General features: G+C 44.5%; 2 protein-coding genes across 2 annotated transcripts; both read right to left on the bottom strand.

Annotated features, from left to right (window-relative positions):
• Positions 1-210: 210 nt before the first annotated feature.
• Positions 211-4,043, bottom strand: fbxo30a (F-box protein 30a; the record flags this gene model as incomplete). Its single annotated transcript, XM_083633822.1, has 2 exons — positions 211-414; positions 1,977-4,043. 2 exons carry the CDS (start codon positions 4,041-4,043, stop codon positions 211-213), a joined length of 2,271 nt encoding a protein of 756 aa, XP_083489948.1.
• A 1,832-nt stretch (positions 4,044-5,875) lies between these two features.
• LOC310774381 (uromodulin) lies at positions 5,876-9,215 on the bottom strand. The gene is made up of 4 exons (XM_083634443.1): positions 9,114-9,215; positions 7,992-8,160; positions 7,161-7,275; positions 5,876-6,064 (listed from the first exon to the last, which is right to left on the bottom strand). Exons 1-4 carry the CDS (start codon positions 9,182-9,184, stop codon positions 5,889-5,891), a joined length of 531 nt encoding a protein of 176 aa, XP_083490569.1. The 5' UTR covers positions 9,185-9,215; the 3' UTR covers positions 5,876-5,888.
• Between the last annotated feature and the right edge of the window lie 10,291 nt (positions 9,216-19,506).

Here is a 19,506-nt window from a genome sequence, read left to right on the forward strand (position 1 = left end):
CTCCCGATTGTAAATATAGCTGAACCGTTTGGTTTGACCAAGGAAAACAATTTTTTTAATACGCATTTTACGAAATGTCTATGGGAAAATAAATGGCGGATAAGAAAATCTCTGGTACAGTGCTGAGGCAGGAAGTCGGCGGTCACTTTGCCTCTCTATTATGACAGTTTAAGATAGTCCCAAAAAGCGGATTGTATCTTTAAGAAGCGCTCATGCCACTGGCTTGAGGACTGAACGTAAACAGCGTCCCTCTTTTGTGAGCTCCCTGGTGAAACACATGCACGGCAGAGGGATGGCCTCCTCCCGACGTGCGATCGTGTTGAACTTGCACTTTTTCAGATGGTCGGCCATGCTGGAGATGTTGGCAAACTTCCACTCGTTCACCGTACCGAAGGCTGTGCTGAAGCGCCACACCTGATTTGGACAAACGAACAACAGAGAATCAACCAACCCGTTACTTTTCACAGAGACCAACGTCTTACCTAGGCTGACGCTTGCTGGCATATCAGGATTCCCACACCAAATTCGAGGACTTTTCAGAACACCTGTCAACTGTCAACTTCAATTTCTATTGTTGAACAAAATCTATAAATTCAAACTATCAATGACTACCGGTATATATATTCCGTTTAATTTTTCCCAATTCCGTTTTTTCCATCTTAATTTTAATTTAGGGGTGAGGATAGATTTTTTTTTATGACATGGCCCTCTCAGACTAGCCTAGGTAAACCCAGCTCCCACGTGACCTGCTCTCTCAGTTCCCAGTCACTAGCGACTGAGAACAGGTCTGAGAGCAGGTCACGTGGGGGATGGGTTTACCCAGGCTACTCTCAGACAGCCTCTTTGACATGTTTCTCAAAGTGAAAACCATATTGAGAGGTGACATAAGGGTCCCACACAAGATCGACCCCCCTCTGAAAACACCCCAATCGAAAACAATCATTTCTCTAGGCCTATTTTACAATTATGAAATCATTTATGGTAGGTTACCACAATAATTAGGTCTACTTTTGATTTTGATCATTAGGCCTACTTTTATCCATTTCAGCCAAATTATGGAAAATTCTGCAAGATTCCATGTTTTACAGTTACCAAATTGCATGAATCCGTCCGTTTTTTACGTTTTGCGGAAATCACATGGCCCTACTACTAGGGCTGGGTTAAAAAAAATCGATATATCGATATTGAATCGATATTCACGTGAAGGAACAAGTATCGATACATAAATCCCAGTATCGATCTTTTAAAATGCATTTTACAATTAAAAAAATAAAATAAACATAGGCTATAATATTATAGGCTGTGTGTGGTAGTTAAAACATAGTTTCAAGTTGATGTTTATTTATGTTTGTAGTTGAAACAAAAACATAAATACTGTAGGCGACATGTGCATTGTGCATGCACCATGAGCCAGATGTACAGACCTCAAATCTGTTTGCACTATAATGTTTGTGAACTGGAAATGTTCATGAGCTGTATTTTATTTGATTTGATTTACAAAGCATTTATACTTTATGAAACACAGTTTACAACACGCTGCTGTTCAATGATTCTGTTGTATAGTGGAAATCTAAATTTGTTTGGCTTCTCACAGAAGACTGTAAAGAAAGAGACAGAAGACTGTAAAGAAAGATAAGATGTTGAATGACTATGTTGGTCATGTTTAAATAAAAAATAATGACATGATGTAACTGTTTGCTTTATGGTCAATTCTTAATGTAAATATTAATATTTTTTAATAATGCACCAGGTTAGAGGGTTCCTTGTACAATTTACAGCATTAGTTCTTTGAGAATCTCTTCCATTATCAAAGCAAAACTGGTATTGTAACTCAAATATCGATATTGAATCGTATCGTATCGACTTGGGACCTTGTGAATCAGAATCGTATCGGGAAATCATTGGCGATACCCAGCCCTACCTACTACATAATGTGCTCGTTATATTTGCAGGAAATAACTCACTCAAGGACTCACCTTATCCGTTATCTGCCACGAAGAAGAGCCATCGGCACGCCGCTTCTTCCCCCACAGCAGGACCACCATGCCGCGCATCTGCAGCAAGCTGGCGCACACGTCTCTCATGGTGCGGGACACCCTGGACAGTTGACACAAGCTGAAGCCGTCCAGGAAGCTGGCGACATGCTGCAACAGCTCAAACGGCAGACTGCTGAGATGGTCACAGTGGGAGCCAAAGCGACAGGCGTTCCTCGGCAGGTTCAGGTTGTCCCCGGCTCTCAGCGGCAGACCGGGCCGCACCCCGAAAGAGCCCAGGTGCCTGTCGTGGATGACCCGGGAGCCCTGCACAGAGGGGCAGAACCGCCTCTGGGAGTAGGTGCAGCCGTAGTAGGCCAGGGGGCAGCGGTGCTCCATCCAGCCGTTGAGGCCGGCGTGGATGTCCCCGTGGACATTTTTGAAGTGGGAGGAGAACTCGTCGCGTCGGAACAGCTGGCCGCACACAAACGTGAACATGGAGCGCTGCTTGGTCTGGTAGCGGGCCACGCACTCGAGCACCAGGTCCAGCCGGAGGGTGTGGAAGGGGCTCGGGTTGGAGAGCTGCGGGCTGGCGTGGTCGCAGGCCGACGCCGAGGCGATGTCGCCCACCATGGTGTTGGTGGCGAGTATGGCCGAGGGGAAGGAGAACGTCTGCGTGCCAAAGTCGATGTGGTAGCCGTCCACGAACCGGCTGTCCGAGATGCCGCGGCCCCCCGGCGAGTCGCCGAGGCAGAAGAGCAGCGCCGCGGTGATGAGGTCGATGCCGTGCAGGCCCATGGGGTCGTCCGCCACCTCCAGGTCCGACGTGTCGACGGCCTTGTCCTCCATCTTGGCCCGGAACAAGTTGTAGTCCGACAGCAGGCACCGTCGTCCGTTGAACGTGAACACGCCGATGCCTCGAAGCACGTCTACGTTCTGCAGCTTACGCTCCAGACACCGGTAGCCCAGCTCAATGGGCAGGTGGTGTAGCAAATTATTCCGCACGGCGTGCTCGGGCAGCAGGAACGGCGGCAACGGCGGCGAAAGCGGTCCCGGTTGGGGCACGGGGGGCGGTTCCGGAACTTCCAGTGCTAGGCACGGAGGCATGGAATGATGATAAGGCAACTCCGGCCGGACATAGTAGGAGTTACTGATTGGCTGGTTGACGACGATGTCCTCCTTCGTGTCTTCGAGAAACAACTCGACAAACTGGTTCTCCTCCACCCAGCCGATCTCGTCGTCCTCCCCGTCCGTCCCCGCCGCACAATCCACTCCGCCCACTGCTCCGAGCTGCACACACTCTGAATCCGAATCCGAATCCGAGTCACTCTCCTTCATATCTACATTCTTCACATCCGCCACGGCAAAATCACGACGGCTATCGCCATTTTCTCCATTGTGAAGCGCTCCGTTCTTGTCGGTCTTTTCCCCGTTTAAATTGCCCACGATCACACCGACGTCCTTGGAATTGGAGAGGATGTCCAACGCAACTGCCAAACTTCTGCTCGTCTCCACCGAGGCCTTATACAAGTCATTGTAGGGCTCTTCTTCCATGTCCACTGTTCCGTTGCTCGACGTCGTCTCTGGCGGTCGTCTTGACGCGGTGGCCATCTTGCCGCTTTCGTCGTCTCGCTTATCCCCGTTCTTCGACACGTTGGTCGTCACCTTCAGAGACTCTAGCAGCATCCTCTGGTCTTGCAGCGCCAGGGCCATGTCTAGCTGCTCCACCTCGTCAAAGTCTTTGCTCAAGTTCTCGTAGGACTTGCGGTCGGCATAGCTCACGGGCCAGCGGTTCCACTCCATGGTGCAGCACACCACACTTGCCGGGCACATCGCGAGGTGTTCGGCCATCTTGATGCCAGCGATAGTGAACGGACAGCCGAATCCACTATTTAGGCAAGGCACCCTTTCATACGGACACAGTAGGCGATGTTCCTCTATTTTGCACGCGTGAAAAACGGCCCCACAGACAAGATGGCAGCCAACGAGGTCGCAGGAAACGCCAGTCTCTGGCCTCGTCATGCACCTTCTGTTGATGCACTTGAGGCAGTGGGTGTGCAGGCTCTCCATGTTCACGTAGCTGCTCCTTGTCCGAGTGGTGCTTCCAGGAAAAAAAGGGGTGAAGTTTTCCAACCCTGAAACAAACGCAAGCAAAAACACACGTTTCATACATTTTCACAAGTTGAGAACTATGAGAAGCACTGATCCCTCAATGTTTTCATGCTGTAAGCCTGGCCACCAGTCAAGTGTTGGGACATAACCCTGATGCTACCATTCTTCAACCCTCCGATGTGAAACATGTGAAGTAGTCCCGAGTTAATTCCTAGACATGTCGACCCATAAACATGTTGACTAGTAGCTGTTCCAATAACAGTTGACAACACTCCTCCTCTCTCAGGTTACATGGCGGTCACACTGGTTCTTGGGAGGACCTGAGGGCACTGTACACTTGACCCCCTCACCTCTGACTCTCAGAAGCAACTCCCCCATTATGTTGTTTGATGACAAGTCTGACAACAAAACTTTGAGAATGTGAACATGCTATGCAGACTGTTTGCCCAACAGCAAAAAATAGACCCATGAGGTTAAACACTTTGAGGTTGGTTCGACTTAAGGGCTCTGTAAGATGAGGTGTCCTGGCTAAAAGACGGCAAATAATAATTTAGAGGACCACAACAATGACGTTGCTAGCCCAAAGCCCATACCGCAACGCCACACACAAGAGCCATTGTTCGAGTCACACTGCAGCCATGGGCCAACAACAATAGCTAGCTAATAGCTAAATTACGCAAGCGTAGCTGGCAAATGAGCAAACAGCTAAAAACACAAACAGGACCCGGTGTTATGGCGATTGAACAACACACGTTGATCTTAGGGATTAACGAGGGAAACTTGTTTAACATCCAAACGGTCGTTTGCATGGAGGTATAAAAGCGCCACTGATTCATTCGAAGCTGCTCTGACGGGACACAAAACTTTGTTACACAAAAGCCCAACAACATCAACAACATGGCCAGCCAGCGAGCTAGCTAGCATCAGCTAGCAGCTACAGTGCCGAGTGGGCTAGCCAGCTAATAAGTTAGCTTTTAGAAAACTGCTTACCCGAATAAAGGGGGCACGGCTCTTGTCTGATCTTGGACCTGATCTCAACTCTCAGAGAAACAACGCGAAAAAACGCGAGCTATAAAAATAGCTCAGTGCCACAGACTCACGTCTCCTTTATGAGAGCAGGCTGTGACTGGTTTCTACTTTGCTATCTGAGACCTTCGCTGTATGTTCTGAGTCGGCGTTTGTGTTGATCCTAAAAGTGTGTGGGGCGCTAGAGTATGACGTCATCAAGCGAAAGACCAGTCACATTGGGGCGAAGAAGCGACGCGCGCAGACCTGATGAGAGCGCACTGAAATAGACCGGCTGGGGGAATAACCCACAAGATAGTATACTGTACATGTCACCGCACATATCGGCGTTATGATGCTTTCAGTGGTTCTCAAAGTGAGGTCCAGGGACGCCCAGGTGGTCCTCAGCAAAAATGAATACTTTATTTTCTCCTATAATTCCATCCATGAGAAACACAATTATGTATGACTATATATCCATATTATAGGTCATGGGTTTCATACACTTTCTGTATTCTGTTCTGTAATACATCTGAAAGCAACAAATCGTATCAGATGGGGGACCCTGGGACAAAATCTTAGGCAGATACTTTTACAATGAAAGAATCAAGGACAACACTTGGAGAAAATCTTTATTAAGTTTTGTTGCTTTTTTTTTTTACAAAACAAGAAATTAGTTTCAAACAGAGAAATATATGCAAGGCATTTCATTATGATCATAAATCGTGTGTGTGTGTGTGTGTGTGTATGTGTGTGTTTGTCCGTCCGTCCATTTGTTTGTTTACAAGGCCCCCTGACTCATGAGGCCACCTCTGAGATGTGGTGAATGTTGGACAGGGTGAGCTGAGCTTCCTGCGCCGGGTAGGAACGTCTGGAGCGAAGCCATAGCCTCCCAAACACCCCTGTGACCAGCAGCAAGACGACAAGCAGGCCGCCGAGGACAAAGGTCTCCACAGGGGGGACTCCTCCTGCATCTGCAGAGAAAAGGACACAGACGCATAGCAATTGTTGTAGCATCTGCAAGGCTTTGAAAGTTGGCTCGTCTAATCAGTGGTTCTCAAACTTCTCTCACCTCAAGGAGCCCTAAATTGACACAAATTAGACCACGGACCCCCATTTGATGAGACTTTGTCCCAGGGTCCCCCATCTGCAGTGTTGGGGCTAACGCATTACAAAGTAACACATTACTGTAAATCACATTACACAAGTAAGGTAAGTAAAGTAAGTAAATTACATGTGTCTGTAACGAGTAGTGTAAGACTTAACGGTTCTTAAATCCAGTAATCACATTACAGTTACTAAATCAAACACTATGTCATTACTTGTGTTACATAAATCCCATTATCAGAAGGATTGAGATTGAATCTGCAGGATTATGGAAAAAACGTCAGACGTGCGGTGCTTTTACATGCACGATTGCGCAACACGCTAGAATGGATGGGCTGGAGGGATGGGGAGGTGTGAGGATTGGTTAGGTTTAGGCATGAGGAGTGATGATTGGCTGGTTCAGGCCAATCAGAGGTAGAGCCCCTCTGGCCAATCCATTGTAGCACCAACTTTCATAGAAGTTTGAGGCAGATGGGGGGGGGGGGGATGGCAGTGCGGTCTAGAACTTTTGAGGCGTGGAGATAATACACATTACTCCACATCTTAGGCGATGCTGCGGGCGTAACGCAAAAGTAATGTAACGTGTAGTGTCACAAATTACTTTCTCCAAGGAGTAATTCATTAAGTAAAGTAAGGAATTACATTTTTATAATGTAATGTGTAATATACGGTATTAGTTTTTTTTGAGTAACGACCCCCAACACTGCCCATCTGATACGAGTTTGGCTTTTAGATGTTTTATTAAAGAAAGTCCTATGAAACCCATGGCCAAAATAGTCATACATTCTGTAATTGTGGATGGAATTATAGTGAAAATAAATTGTTGCCTTTTTTGCTGGGGACCCCCTGGAACCCCCCACCCCACCCAAGGCCCCCTGGGGGTCCCCAGACCCCACTTTGAGAACCACTGCGCTCCATGAATGAGTCACGGAGATGGTGCAAAAGACATCAGTGGGAACATACTCAGACTGGGCTTGTCCCTTTCTCCCAGGAGTCGTCTGATTGGTCCATAAGATACTGTATGGGACAGAGGGATGTCTCTCCGCATCCTCGCAAATCCATCCTCACCGGAACAGTTCTGTTTATTGGCAAACACATCAGTGAATGACAGAGAACAGAGGGGCTATCAGCCAACATACAGCCTCATTGTCAAGCAGTGCGTTAATTCAACTACAATAGAGAGCCAAAGTGAACGTCACTTCCTGCTTCAGCACTGTACCAGAGATTTTCATCCGCCATTTATTTTCCCATAGACGTTTCGTAAAACGCTTATAGAAAATAGTTGTACTTGGTCAAACCAAAGGGTTCAGCTATATTTAGAATCGGGAGAGACCATAGAACATTTCACTGGACCAAAACATTAAAAAGAATTGCGGATTTAAAGAAAATATTTTTCAGATGTTGTTGTTTTTTTACGTTTTGGTTCCGAGTGAAATGTTCTACGGTCTCTCCCGATTCTAAAAATATATCTGAACCGTTTGGTTTGAACAAGTACAACAATTTTTTTTTTATAAGCATTTTACGAAATGTCTATGGGAAAATAGATGGCGGATGAAAATCTCTGGTACAGTGCTGAAGCAGGAAGTGACGTTCACTTTGGCTCTCTATTCCACTACAATAAGAACCACTGTCCCGCCAGGCGTCCAGCAGCCACTAGCTCGTCCAACTGAAAAACAATGTGAGGCTGCTGAGTCTATATTAAGGACATAAGCTGCACACAGGCCGCTTGTCTGGACTGGCCTCCTCGGCCCATGATGCCAATGTGAGGAATGGTTCTGACACGAGCCGACTCACAGGCTGGCAGACCCCCGGCGCGTTGTGGCAGATCTGGACGTTGCAGTGGAGGAAGACGTCGGTGTAAGAGCTGCCCACAAACTTGAACATTTGTATCCTGAACGTGGCCTCTGGGCCTTGGCCGTTCCTCAGCACAGTCAGGGTCTGTTCGTTTGACAACACCGGGCAGCTGAGCGAAAGAGGGGAAGGAAGGGGGGGGGGGGGTGGTAGTGAGATATACACGTACAACGCCATTACAATACATTCACAGCGAGAGAAACGATTCGGGAGCAGCTTCAGCGTTTCGTGAACCGACTTGAACTTGTGCGATTTATTGCAAAGCTAACAAAAACAATGCAAACATGATAGTCGAGAAGACAGGTTTTGTGTTTGAGTCTTTTCCCCGTCTGGCATTGTGAAACCCCTCCTGCATTTCATTGCTGTGCCGTTGCTAACGGTACAAAATACTGCCCGGTTGTCAAGGGCATGCACAGCTGTTGAGCTGAAACGCATATGGCCTCAGACAGCGGTCACATGACCCGGGCCGGCCCCCAGAGTTGTTGTCTGGCCAGCTCTCTAAGCAACTAATTCTCTTATTTCACATCTCAACGGTGCTCTCGTAAGAGGACTACCGGTAAGTGCTGTTTGCCAGTGTGATGAAACAACATGGTAACAGTGTACGTACGTACGGTATGTTTCAACATATCGTCTAAATACGAATATATTTTGCTATAAAAAAACAAAAATCGATTTATTTTAATCAGCTGTGAGATACAGAGTGAAAAAATATGTTTTTGTGTAAACTGTGCGATAACAATAAAAAAAAAACTCTCCTATTCAGCGGTGCAATTTGCGTGTATATTATTGTTATTCATGCATCATTACAAATTGCAGATGTGTTTCTGCTCATTTTAAAATAACATCAGCCAGTGGCCCACCTGGTAGGACGCATACCACGACGGCTCGGTTCTTCGCGCAGCCGACCCGGGTTCGAATCCGACCCGCGGTTCTTTGCCGCATGTCATTGCCTCTCTCTCTCTCCCCCACCTTTCCTGTCTACCTACTGTCCTATATAATAAAGGCAAATGCCCCCAAAAATAATATTTAATAAAATAAATAGTAATAAAATAACATCAGCCAGACCTGTCCTGGATGAAGGTGTACTGAATGTGGCTGTATGGGTCACTGGTGGGTGTCGCCCAGCATCTCTCCATACGCAGCGTCAAGTGGGCTGGTATCTAGGAGACACACAGAGTTGGGGCGACGGTTCTTCACACAAGCTAAACACGTTTCCATAGCAGGTCATCAGATGCTAAGTCATGTTTCCATAGTAGGTCATCAGATGCTAAGTCATGTTTCCATAGCAGGTCATCAGATGCTAAGTCATGTTTCCATAGCAGGTCTTCAGATGCTAAGTCATAACACGTTTCCATAGCAGGTCATCAGATGCTAAGTCATGTTTCCATAGCAGGTCATCAGATGCTAAGTCATGTTTCCATAGCAGGTCATCAGATGCTAAGTCATGTTTCCATAGCAGGTCTTCAGATGCTAAGTCATAACACGTTTCCATAGCAGGTCATCAGATGCTAAGTCATGTTTCCATAGCAGGTCTTCAGATGCTAAGTCATAACACGTTTCCATAGCAGGTCATCAGATGCTAAGTCATGTTTCCATAGCAGGTCTTCAGATGCTAAGTCATGTTTCCATAGCAGGTCATCAGATGCTAAGTCATAACACGTTTCCATAGCAGGTCATCAGATGCTAAGTCATGTTTCCATAGCAGGTCTTCAGATGCTAAGTCATAACACGTTTCCATAGCAGGTCATCAGATGCTAAGTCATGTTTCCATAGCAGGTCATCAGATGCTAAGTCATGTTTCCATAGCAGGTCATCAGATGCTAAGTCATGTTTCCATAGCAGGTCTTCAGATGCTAAGTCATAACACGTTTCCATAGCAGGTCATCAGATGCTAAGTCATGTTTCCATAGCAGGTCATCAGATGCTAAGTCATGTTTCCATAGCAGGTGATCAGATGCTAAGTCATGTTTCCATAGCAGGTCATCAGATGCTAAGTCATGTTTCCATAGCAGGTCTTCAGATGCGAAGTCATAACACGTTTCCAAAGCAGGTCATCAGATGCTAAGTCATAACACGTTTCCAAAGCAGGTCATCAGATGCTAAGTCATAACACGTTTCCATAGCAGGTCATCAGATGCTAAGTCATAACACGTTTCCAAAGCAGGTCATCAGATGCTAAGTCATGTTTCCATAGCAGGTCATCAGATGCTAAGTCATAACATGTTTCCATAGCAGGTCATCAGATGCTAAGTCATGTTTCCATAGCAGGTCATCAGATGCTAAGTCATAACATGTTTCCATAGCAAGTCATCAGATGCTAAACACATTTCCATAGCAGGTCGTCAGATGCTAAGTCATGTTTCCATAGCAGGTTATCGGATGCTAAGTCATGTTTCCATAGCAGGTCATCAGATGCTAAGTCATGTTTCCATAGCAGGTCATCAGATGCTAAGTCATGTTTCCATAGCAGGTCATCAGATGCTAAGTCATGTTTCCATAGCAGGTCTTCAGATGCTAAGTCATGTTTCCATAGCAGGTCATCAGATGCTAAGTCATAACACGTTTCCATAGCAGGTCATCAGATGCTAAGTCATGTTTCCATAGCAGGTCTTCAGATGCTAAGTCATAACACATTTCCATAGCAGGTCATCAGATGCTAAGTCATGTTTCCATAGCAGGTCATCAGATGCTAAGTCATGTTTCCATAGCAGGTCATCAGATGCTAAGTCATGTTTCCATAGCAGGTCTTCAGATGCTAAGTCATAACACGTTTCTAAAGCAGGTCATCAGATGCTAAGTCATGTTTCCATAGCAGGTCATCAGATGCTAAGTCATGTTTCCATAGCAGGTCTTCAGATGCTAAGTCATAACACGTTTCCAAAGCAGGTCATCAGATGCTAAGTCATAACACATTTCCATAGCAGGTCATCAGATGCTAAGTCATAACACGTTTCCAAAGCAGGTCATCAGATGCTAAGTCATAACACATTTCCATAGCAGGTCATCAGATGCTAAGTCATAACACGTTTCCAAAGCAGGTCATCAGATGCTAAGTCATGTTTCCATAGCAGGTCATCAGATGCTAAGTCATAACATGTTTCCATAGCAGGTCATCAGATGCTAAGTCATGTTTCCATAGCAGGTCATCAGATGCTAAGTCATAACATGTTTCCATAGCAGGTCATCAGATGCTAAGTCATAACATGTTTCCATAGCAGGTCATCAGATGCTAAGTCATGTTTCCATAGCAGGTCATCAGATGCTAAGTCATAACACGTTTCCATAGCAGGTCATCAGATGCTAAACACATTTCCATAGAAGGTCATCAGATGCTAAGTCATAGAAAGTAAACAACAGCTGTAGCGAGGGGTGTTTCTGGAAGCTGGAGAGAAGCATTTGGAATCGGCACAAGCCTTTTCATGTCGGTGAGGGAGGCGATGGAGATGTGAGGAAAGGGGCCATGCTGGAATGTGTTGGGGGCACTTGTGGGCCAGTGGGGGGTGTGGGGGGGAGGCTTGTAGACCATGTGGATAGAAGCACTGATATCAATTTCTGATAACAACATGGAGAAGAGGACCTGGCACTCAAATTACTGTCTAGTCACAGGTGGAGTGTTGGATTTCTCGCATGGCCTGGAACATCTCACCACACAACATATATTGCTTAACATGGTGGTGTAACAACGTGCTTAACCTAATCCAAAAATAGCTGTCAACTTCGAACTCTATTTTCTCCCAGTCACTAGTATGTGAATTCTCTCCAGAACGATTTTTGTTCGGTATTTAGTTGGATGTTTTTTTTTTGGCATTTAATTCTTAATTAAGTCTTTAATTCCTACTTCTATTAGTACTGCATTACACAATCTTGGGGCTAATCTTACAGGAGCATTTCATGCACAGTATATTCTAACTCTGTTTTTTTGTCCCCCCCTCTTCCATTCATAGAAGATCTGGAACACCCCACTGCACAACACATTGCTTAAGATAGTATAACAACATGCTTAACCAAGTTCCAAAACATAGCTGTCAGAATGCATCAAACTCTATTTTGTCTCTTTCACTACTATTATGAATTCTCCCCAGAAATATTTTGCTTTCAGTGAGACTTTAAGCTAAGCAACATTTGGATTCATGCACTGAGCTGTTCGTTAACACCAAACAATAACTGGTGTCTGAATCTAAGACAAATTCAGATTCATTCAAGAATAAGTTCACCCCAAAATGAAAATTCAGTCATTATCTGCTCACCCCCATGCTGATGCATGCTGGTAGGTGAAGTTTTTTACTGCACAAAACATTGGTGGAGTTTCACAGCAAAACACCATTGCAAAATTCTCCTAAACAATCGAAGTGGATGCGGTCCAACTTTCAAATGTAAAAGAAAAAGGGCAGGAAAAAAAATGCTGCCATACTGCTCACCTGGTATAATCCAAGTCTCCACAAGCCCTGAGATGCCAAGTTGACTGGAGAAGATGTAATTTAACAGACTGTTTTAGACTAAATCTTCACTGTAGCTAGCAGTCTGAAACTCACCTTCGTTGAGCACATGGCTACAGTGAAGATTTCAGCTAAAAACAGGGTGCACATGACATATTTTCAAGTCAACTTGGCATCTCAGGGCTTGTGGAGACTTGGATTACACCAGGTGAGCTGGTATTGGATTTTTTTTTTTAACGTATGAAAGTTGGACCCATCCACTTAAATTGTTTAGGAGAATTCTGCAACAGTGTTTGCTGTGAAACTCCAAAAAACGTTTTGCAGAATAAAAAACTTCACCTGCCCTTCCATCAGCATGGGGGTGAGTAAATAATGAACTAATGAATTTATCCTTTACAGTTTGGGAATATGTGTGAGGTGTGTGCATAGTAATCAGCTTTGTTTTTGGTGAAGTGCATTAACAAAGACAGTTATGGAAAGGGAATACTAGATTACCATGAAAACTTTCACAAAGATGTCGTCATCCAGGGTGAGTGAGGGCACGGTGGTCCACCTGTCCTCGAAGGCCTCATCTTTGTACAGTAACATTGACACCGAGAAGTTCCCATCCTCTGTGTTCAGAGTAATGGTTCTAGAGAGAGAATGTTTATTAGAACCACAAGTTCACACAAAAGAATTTTATTCTGAATGAATTAATTGATTAATTATTGTCCTCTAGACGAAGAATCCAATGCTTACCTGACATCGACTCTAATCATGTTGTCACCGCTGGGTTGCTGAACCATGTAGTTGATGGGGTAGCGGCATACAAACGTTATGTTAATGTAGTTTCTGGTAACGATATCGGAGTCGTTATTGCGTATGGTGTTGATGAACATGATGTGGGCATCGTCTGAGGCCTAAGGAGAAAACAAGACAAACATGAGGGTCAATCGTCAAATAATTTGAATAAGAACCATTTCGATCGCTATGTAATAAATGTCTGGAAATCTTTCACGAATGCACAGGATGTGATGTCACTAACCCTTGTGCTGTGTTGAAGCACTGGCTTGGGTGTGAAGGGAAAAGGAAGTTGATAGTAGAATTCTGCCGTTCTACTGAACTATACTACTCTACCCTTTACACTTCAACACCACTTTTCAGGGTTTATGCAGGCATCCTGAAGTTGAACTCGATACCTTTTGAGACCTTTGTTTTAAGACCTTTTCAATATATTTTATGACCTCCTGAACACCACCAGCGATAGGGGTGTTCATCACGAGACGATATTATATCAATCCTCTGGACGATTGTACGTTATTTTCTGATACCACAAAGTCGGCCACGAGTCCACGACACGATACCTCGTCAAATAGTGATTGCGACTTTTTTATACTTTTTAAGGGCCTTAATTTTCCCTAAATTGATTCGTCAACTTTTAATAATTTCAAGAGCCCGCGCCGGATACCCTGCTTTTGAGGTACATGGCATATAGTATCGTAGTTGCAGCTGTAATGAGGTGTAATAACTAGAGGTGGGGGAAAAATCGATACCCCATAGTATCGCGATATTTTGCCTGACGATATTGTATCGATATTTGGACGCCAAGTATCGATATTTTTTTTTTTATTATTATTTTTTTTGCAGGCCATGCCATGCCACCGAGCATCTGCCCGAAGCGCCCGATGTTGCAGTCCGCGCCTGCAGTGGCGTATTGAGTCCAGAGAAGCTTAATAATGTAGCCTACGTGTGGGGCAAAAACAAAACAAAACAAAAAAACACTGCATGTTTTACTTCCGGTGAGGTCAAGGAAAAGGTAGGAAAAGGAGTTAGTAGACAATATATCGAAATATCGCAATATTCAATATATCGCAATACTAGCATATCGCAATATCGCAATACTATCGTATCGTGACTCAAGTATCGTTTTAGTATCGTATCGTGGGCATCTGGTGATTCCCACCCCTAGTGATAACAGGGGAAAGGGTAGGAGAAACATTAGATCCAGGTAGTATTACAGCAGCTCCTCGTGCGTTCTTTTATCGCAAAATAACTGGGATGTGGAGGCTAAATGACATCACATCTGTTTTGTTAGCGTTCCATTTGCAGAAAACTTGAGCTGGGAAGTTCACTGTTCATTGGTCAGATCCAGTCGCTAGCCAGGCTAGCCATTGTTAGCAATAACAATTGACAACATGGCATTTCGCGGCATTTTGCGCATACAAACACTGCAGCCTCATGTCCACACAGATAGAAGCTAGGCAGTGCTGTGTGTACAGCTGATTTAATGAGACACAAACAAAACAGAAGTGCTAAACAACATTACTACGATTATAACTACTGTTGTTGCGCGGCGCAGCCATCTTGGATTTTTGAGGTCGGGGCTGCTGAGGCTCCTACGAGTTTGGAATGGGAAATACCAGCTCTGGTGACGTCACCGTCCAGCTCATGACCTTTGAAGTCGTAAGATTACCAGTTCCCAGTTATAAAGGAATGCACGATTCCAGTAGGCTACAGGAATCAGATTGAAAGGTCATCACATCTCCAGGCAGCCATGAAAGACAGTGGTGTAGCCGCGCCCTTAAGGCCTCGCCTCGGGAACACTCTTTCCCGAGCCATAACTTCCAACAGCTCTAATCCTTTCACACACTGTCATGTTACTAGTTACTTTCATTCGAAAGTAATAAGTTACTTTACAATATTACTGTCTAGGGGCGTCAAACTCAATTTCACCCCCCGGGCCACATCAGCATTATGGTTGCCCTCAAAGGGCCGGTTGTAAATGTAACACGATATAAATGTATCTAGCCTACGTGTTAGCATATTTATTGCCTCTGATTCAATTATTATTGCTTTTTTTGTAATACTTAATAGTTAATAACTAGCTCTGAAAGCAGAATTATAGGGAAAATAATGGCAAACATACAACTAGTAGCCTACAACTATTATAGGCTACAATTTAACAATAGCTATTGTTTTTTAGCTGCGGGCGGCCATAGTATTGCGCAAATTGCCACATAAAATGAGGTGGCGGACCGGATTTGGCCCCCGGGCCTTGAGTTTGACACATGTGCTGTAGAGTAACTCGCTACTTAAAGTTATTACACTACTTTTGCATTACTTTCACCAAAATAACAGCAGAATGACATCGCCGCCCCGGAACCATCCCGAAAAAGAATTTCAACCGTCTTGAAATCAGTGTAAACCGTCCACAATTCTAAATGTTATCCTTTTCCTTTGTTATTGTCATCTATAGTGGTTATTTGCATAAAACCACACAGTTTGATTAGGAAATGAATGTATCTTTATTTAAATATGTCCTTTGATAGAAAAATAATAATAATAATAAAATAACTCCATTTGTAACTCGTGTTACTTGACAAAGTAACTGGTATAATATTACTGAAACCCTACAAGTTATATTACCGAGTTACTGCTAAAAGTAATACATTACTATTACTATTACTACATTACCTGTAATATGTGACTTTTGTAACGCGTTACCCCCAACACTGAACACTGCAAATGTGAGTGATACACTTCTAATCCTTTCACACACTGTAAATGTGAGTAATCCAGTTCAACGCTCAGTTTCTGTCTACTGACGTCGGTGAAACCATAAAACGGAGACGGGCGTAAAGGTTGCGTCCAGGGTTTGTCTGGGCCCCCGTCGAGTGCAAATGGAGGATGAGAGACCTGTGGTCATTGAGCAGGATGAATTGCCCCATGGCCCTAACCCCGTCCAGACGTCTTTTACTACCTCTTGGTAAACACGCAACCCCCCTAATATGACTAGTTCCTACAGCAGTGGTTCCCAACCTTAGGGTCGCGACCCTAAGTGGGGTCACCTGGAATTCAAATAGGGTCGCCTGATTTTTTTTGTTTTTACACCACACACAATTTAATATTACCGAAGATAATTAGGATAATTAGGGTAATTTTATTTATTTATTTATGTATTTACTTATTTAGTTCTTTAGTGATAATCTCTAAGATTTGAGTTTTGTTCTCTTGGGTGACACCTATGGCGATGAGTGGTAATTGCAGGTGAGATCCAAACTGTTGCATTATAATATGTGACATTACTAATGTCACTATATACTGCAAAGGCTTCCATCAATGAACCATAGCCTCAATCAACATTGTGAGTGCCTCTTATTTCTATTTAGTTTTTTATTTAGATGAGAATCTTTTACATTATAACTTTAAATCGGGATTCTGAGAATAAAGTCAGAATTCAGAGTTACTGTCGGAATCTTGAGGAAAAAGGCAGAATTCTCAGATTAAAGTTAATTAAAGTCTGCGGGGAAAAGGAAGCACACTGACGATGTCACTGATCATATTATCGACGCCGTACCGCAATTTGAACGTCTCGGGGTCCCTCGACTTTTGCGACGTCAAAGCAGGGTCACGATCCCCCAAAAAAGGTTGGCAACCCCTGTCCTACAGCGAGGGGGGGGGGGGGGGACGGGTCTTCATCACGGCCTAAAGAGCACCCCACTGACACTCGCACTTACTTACCACAGGGAAATACGAAGCCTCGGCGTGGGGGCGCGCGAAACCATCAGAGGGACACCGTGATGTCTCATTGGATACGCCTGACCTCCAGACCCGACTAGTCACTCATTTCTTCTCTGACAGTGGGGCTTTAAAAGCTTCCAAGTTCAAGGTGAAGGGAAGATTGACAGCTATGGCATTCCTCTCCTTTAGCAACAGCGTGTCATCCGGAGCGCGCTTATTATACTTCCCTATGCGGAAGCCTTGTAAAAGTGCTGAGGTGGCGGTAAAGGGAGATTTCCTCCTGCTTCAAAGCTGTGTTAACCTTTTGCTCGCTTTACAAGCGAAGGATCTACGCATTCCAAGCAAGCAAGCGATCTCGTGTCATCGTGCAGTACGGATTTACGCATGGCCGTAACTAGCTATGAGGACGGGGAGGTCTCTTAAGTAATGTTACCTGTGTGACACGTTGGGATGCTACTGGCTAATCATGCATGATGCCAATTGCCAAGCTCCCGAAGTCAGGTATGCAGGTGGCTATATGCATGGTTTCAGTTTCATGACCCAATAAGTAACAAAAAGAGGTGGTGTAAAGTTAAAAACAACATAATATATATATATTTGTTTTTTCAATCGTTCCTATCAGGAATAAATAAATGTCCCTCTGTATGTTTTTTTTATTATCGATGATGACTTTGTGTGTTGTGTACGGCTTGGGTTGTGTACCTGTGTTTGTAGGTGTCATTTTGATATGAATTTGGCTAAAACAGTTTGTGTTTGTTAGTTACAATTATGTTGACAGGAGAGCTGAGCAGGTGGTGACATGAAAGAGAATATACTGAATAATGACATCACAACAGTATAATCCTAATGTTGATTTAAAATGATATATTACCGTAAATTCCGGACTATAAGCCGCACCGGTGTATAAGCCGCACCTTCAAAGTTGACTATTTTTTTCTTATATAAGCCGCACCGGACTATAAGCCGCGGGTGTTTTAATGGTATTTTTTTTTTTTTTTGTGTTTTAATGTTTAATTACCATATGTAAGGGTTCATGCACAGAGGGGATTGTAGAGGAAGCTCCCATTTATTAACATTTCAACAAAACAACATAACACAACACCACCTGTGTTGTTTTTTACAGTGCACACAGTGTCATACAGTGTCATACAGTGTGGTGAAAAGAGGGCAAGAGGAAATTAAAACTTATTATAGTTATATAGGATTTATAGTTAGAAAGAGTGCTAAAAAAGAGAGATTTTTTTTTTTTTTTTTGAAAAAATCCATAGATAAGCCGCACCGTTATATAAGCCACAGGGGCCAAAAAAGGCCAAAAAACGGGAAAAAAGGTGCGGCTTATAGTCCGGAATTTACGGTACTCTAAATATGGCTAAAAAAGGGGGGGAAAAACCCTCAAATTTTTTTCCGCGGCGCCCTAACGAGCGCCACCGAATCCGCCTCCCCTTGCTGGACCTCCCCTATTTCGGAACCCTGGTTACAGCCCTGGATTTACGCCTCGGCAAATGTCGGAATTGTCGCCTGGGGAAAGCGCAGGGCCTGGAGGAAAATGATCAGCTGGTTAATGAATGACGGCCTGCCTATTCATCGGAGCTTAACACACGATCATCATTTCCATGTAAAATCCGGATCATTTAGACCCACAGGGCCACTCAGGGCCACTCAGGGCCACTCAGGCGCCCCCCCCCCCCCCCCCCTCGCTGCTTTGACTCAGGGGGCTGTCCCGGGCTGTTATGGGGGGCAAAAGGAACAACGCTCCCCTTCTTTTCTCCCCCGCTCCTCCTTCTCTTGTCTGGCCTCAGAATATGTGCCTTTCTCTGTCCACCTTATTGTGCTGCTCGCTATGAGCTCAACTCCATAGTGGCTGAATCTGAACGCAGAGGCCACAACACTTGCGTCATGCAGGTCAAAAAAGTGGCTTTTCTCGTCTTAAGTTATTCAAGTTATTTTTTTTTTTGTGTTATGTAAAGTGCAATTGCCTCACCAATCGAGCCCCTCTTTTGGCACTAAAGAGATCGGGACTCGGGGGGGTGGGGGGGGTCAGTTCCCACAACAACCGTGGGGTATCGTAAAATAGATAATTTATTATGATGGGGATTTTATGTTGCCAGTAATGGAGATAGCGACTGTAGTTTGTCTTAATGCGAGTGTCTTCTTCTTTTGTTGGAGGTGCTCTAAATGACGGAGCTCACGTGCACAATTTGATTCATTAGTTAATTAAAGATTAATTAGTCTTAAATCCCTCCGACGTGGCCTCTGACCCGGCAAATCTGCACGGATCACACTTTTAAGGAAATGTTGAGGAAAAGTTTCATACCATTATACTTCCGCAGTCAGAGAGGTTTGTCTTAACGCTGAACACATAGTCTTCGCCAACCTCGACACCGCGGCACTCTGGGTCATTCAAATGCAAATCCCAAACCTGAGTAAGCAAAGCAAAGTCAGGAGATCATTTAGGGTGTCAGTAGAGGTTAAGCAAAGTACCAGGGAAAAACACTTGTGGGTTTTGTTTTGGCGTCGACTTA

The sequence above is a fragment of the Poromitra crassiceps genome (assembly GCF_964638095.1).
Source record: "Poromitra crassiceps genome assembly, chromosome: 3".
NCBI lineage: Eukaryota > Metazoa > Chordata > Actinopteri > Beryciformes > Melamphaidae > Poromitra > Poromitra crassiceps.

Coding starts and splice junctions, on each gene's coding strand:
- LOC310774381 (XM_083634443.1), bottom strand. CDS start 9,184: ATGGAGAGATGCTGGGCGACACCCACCAGTGACCCATACAGCCACATT. Junction 8,161..9,113: donor TACACCTTCATCCAGGACAG/GTCTGGCTGATG, acceptor TCTTTCGCTCAG/CTGCCCGGTGTTGTCAAACG. Junction 6,065..7,160: donor AAGGGACAAGCCCAGTCTGA/GTATGTTCCCAC, acceptor TTTTCTCTGCAG/ATGCAGGAGGAGTCCCCCCT.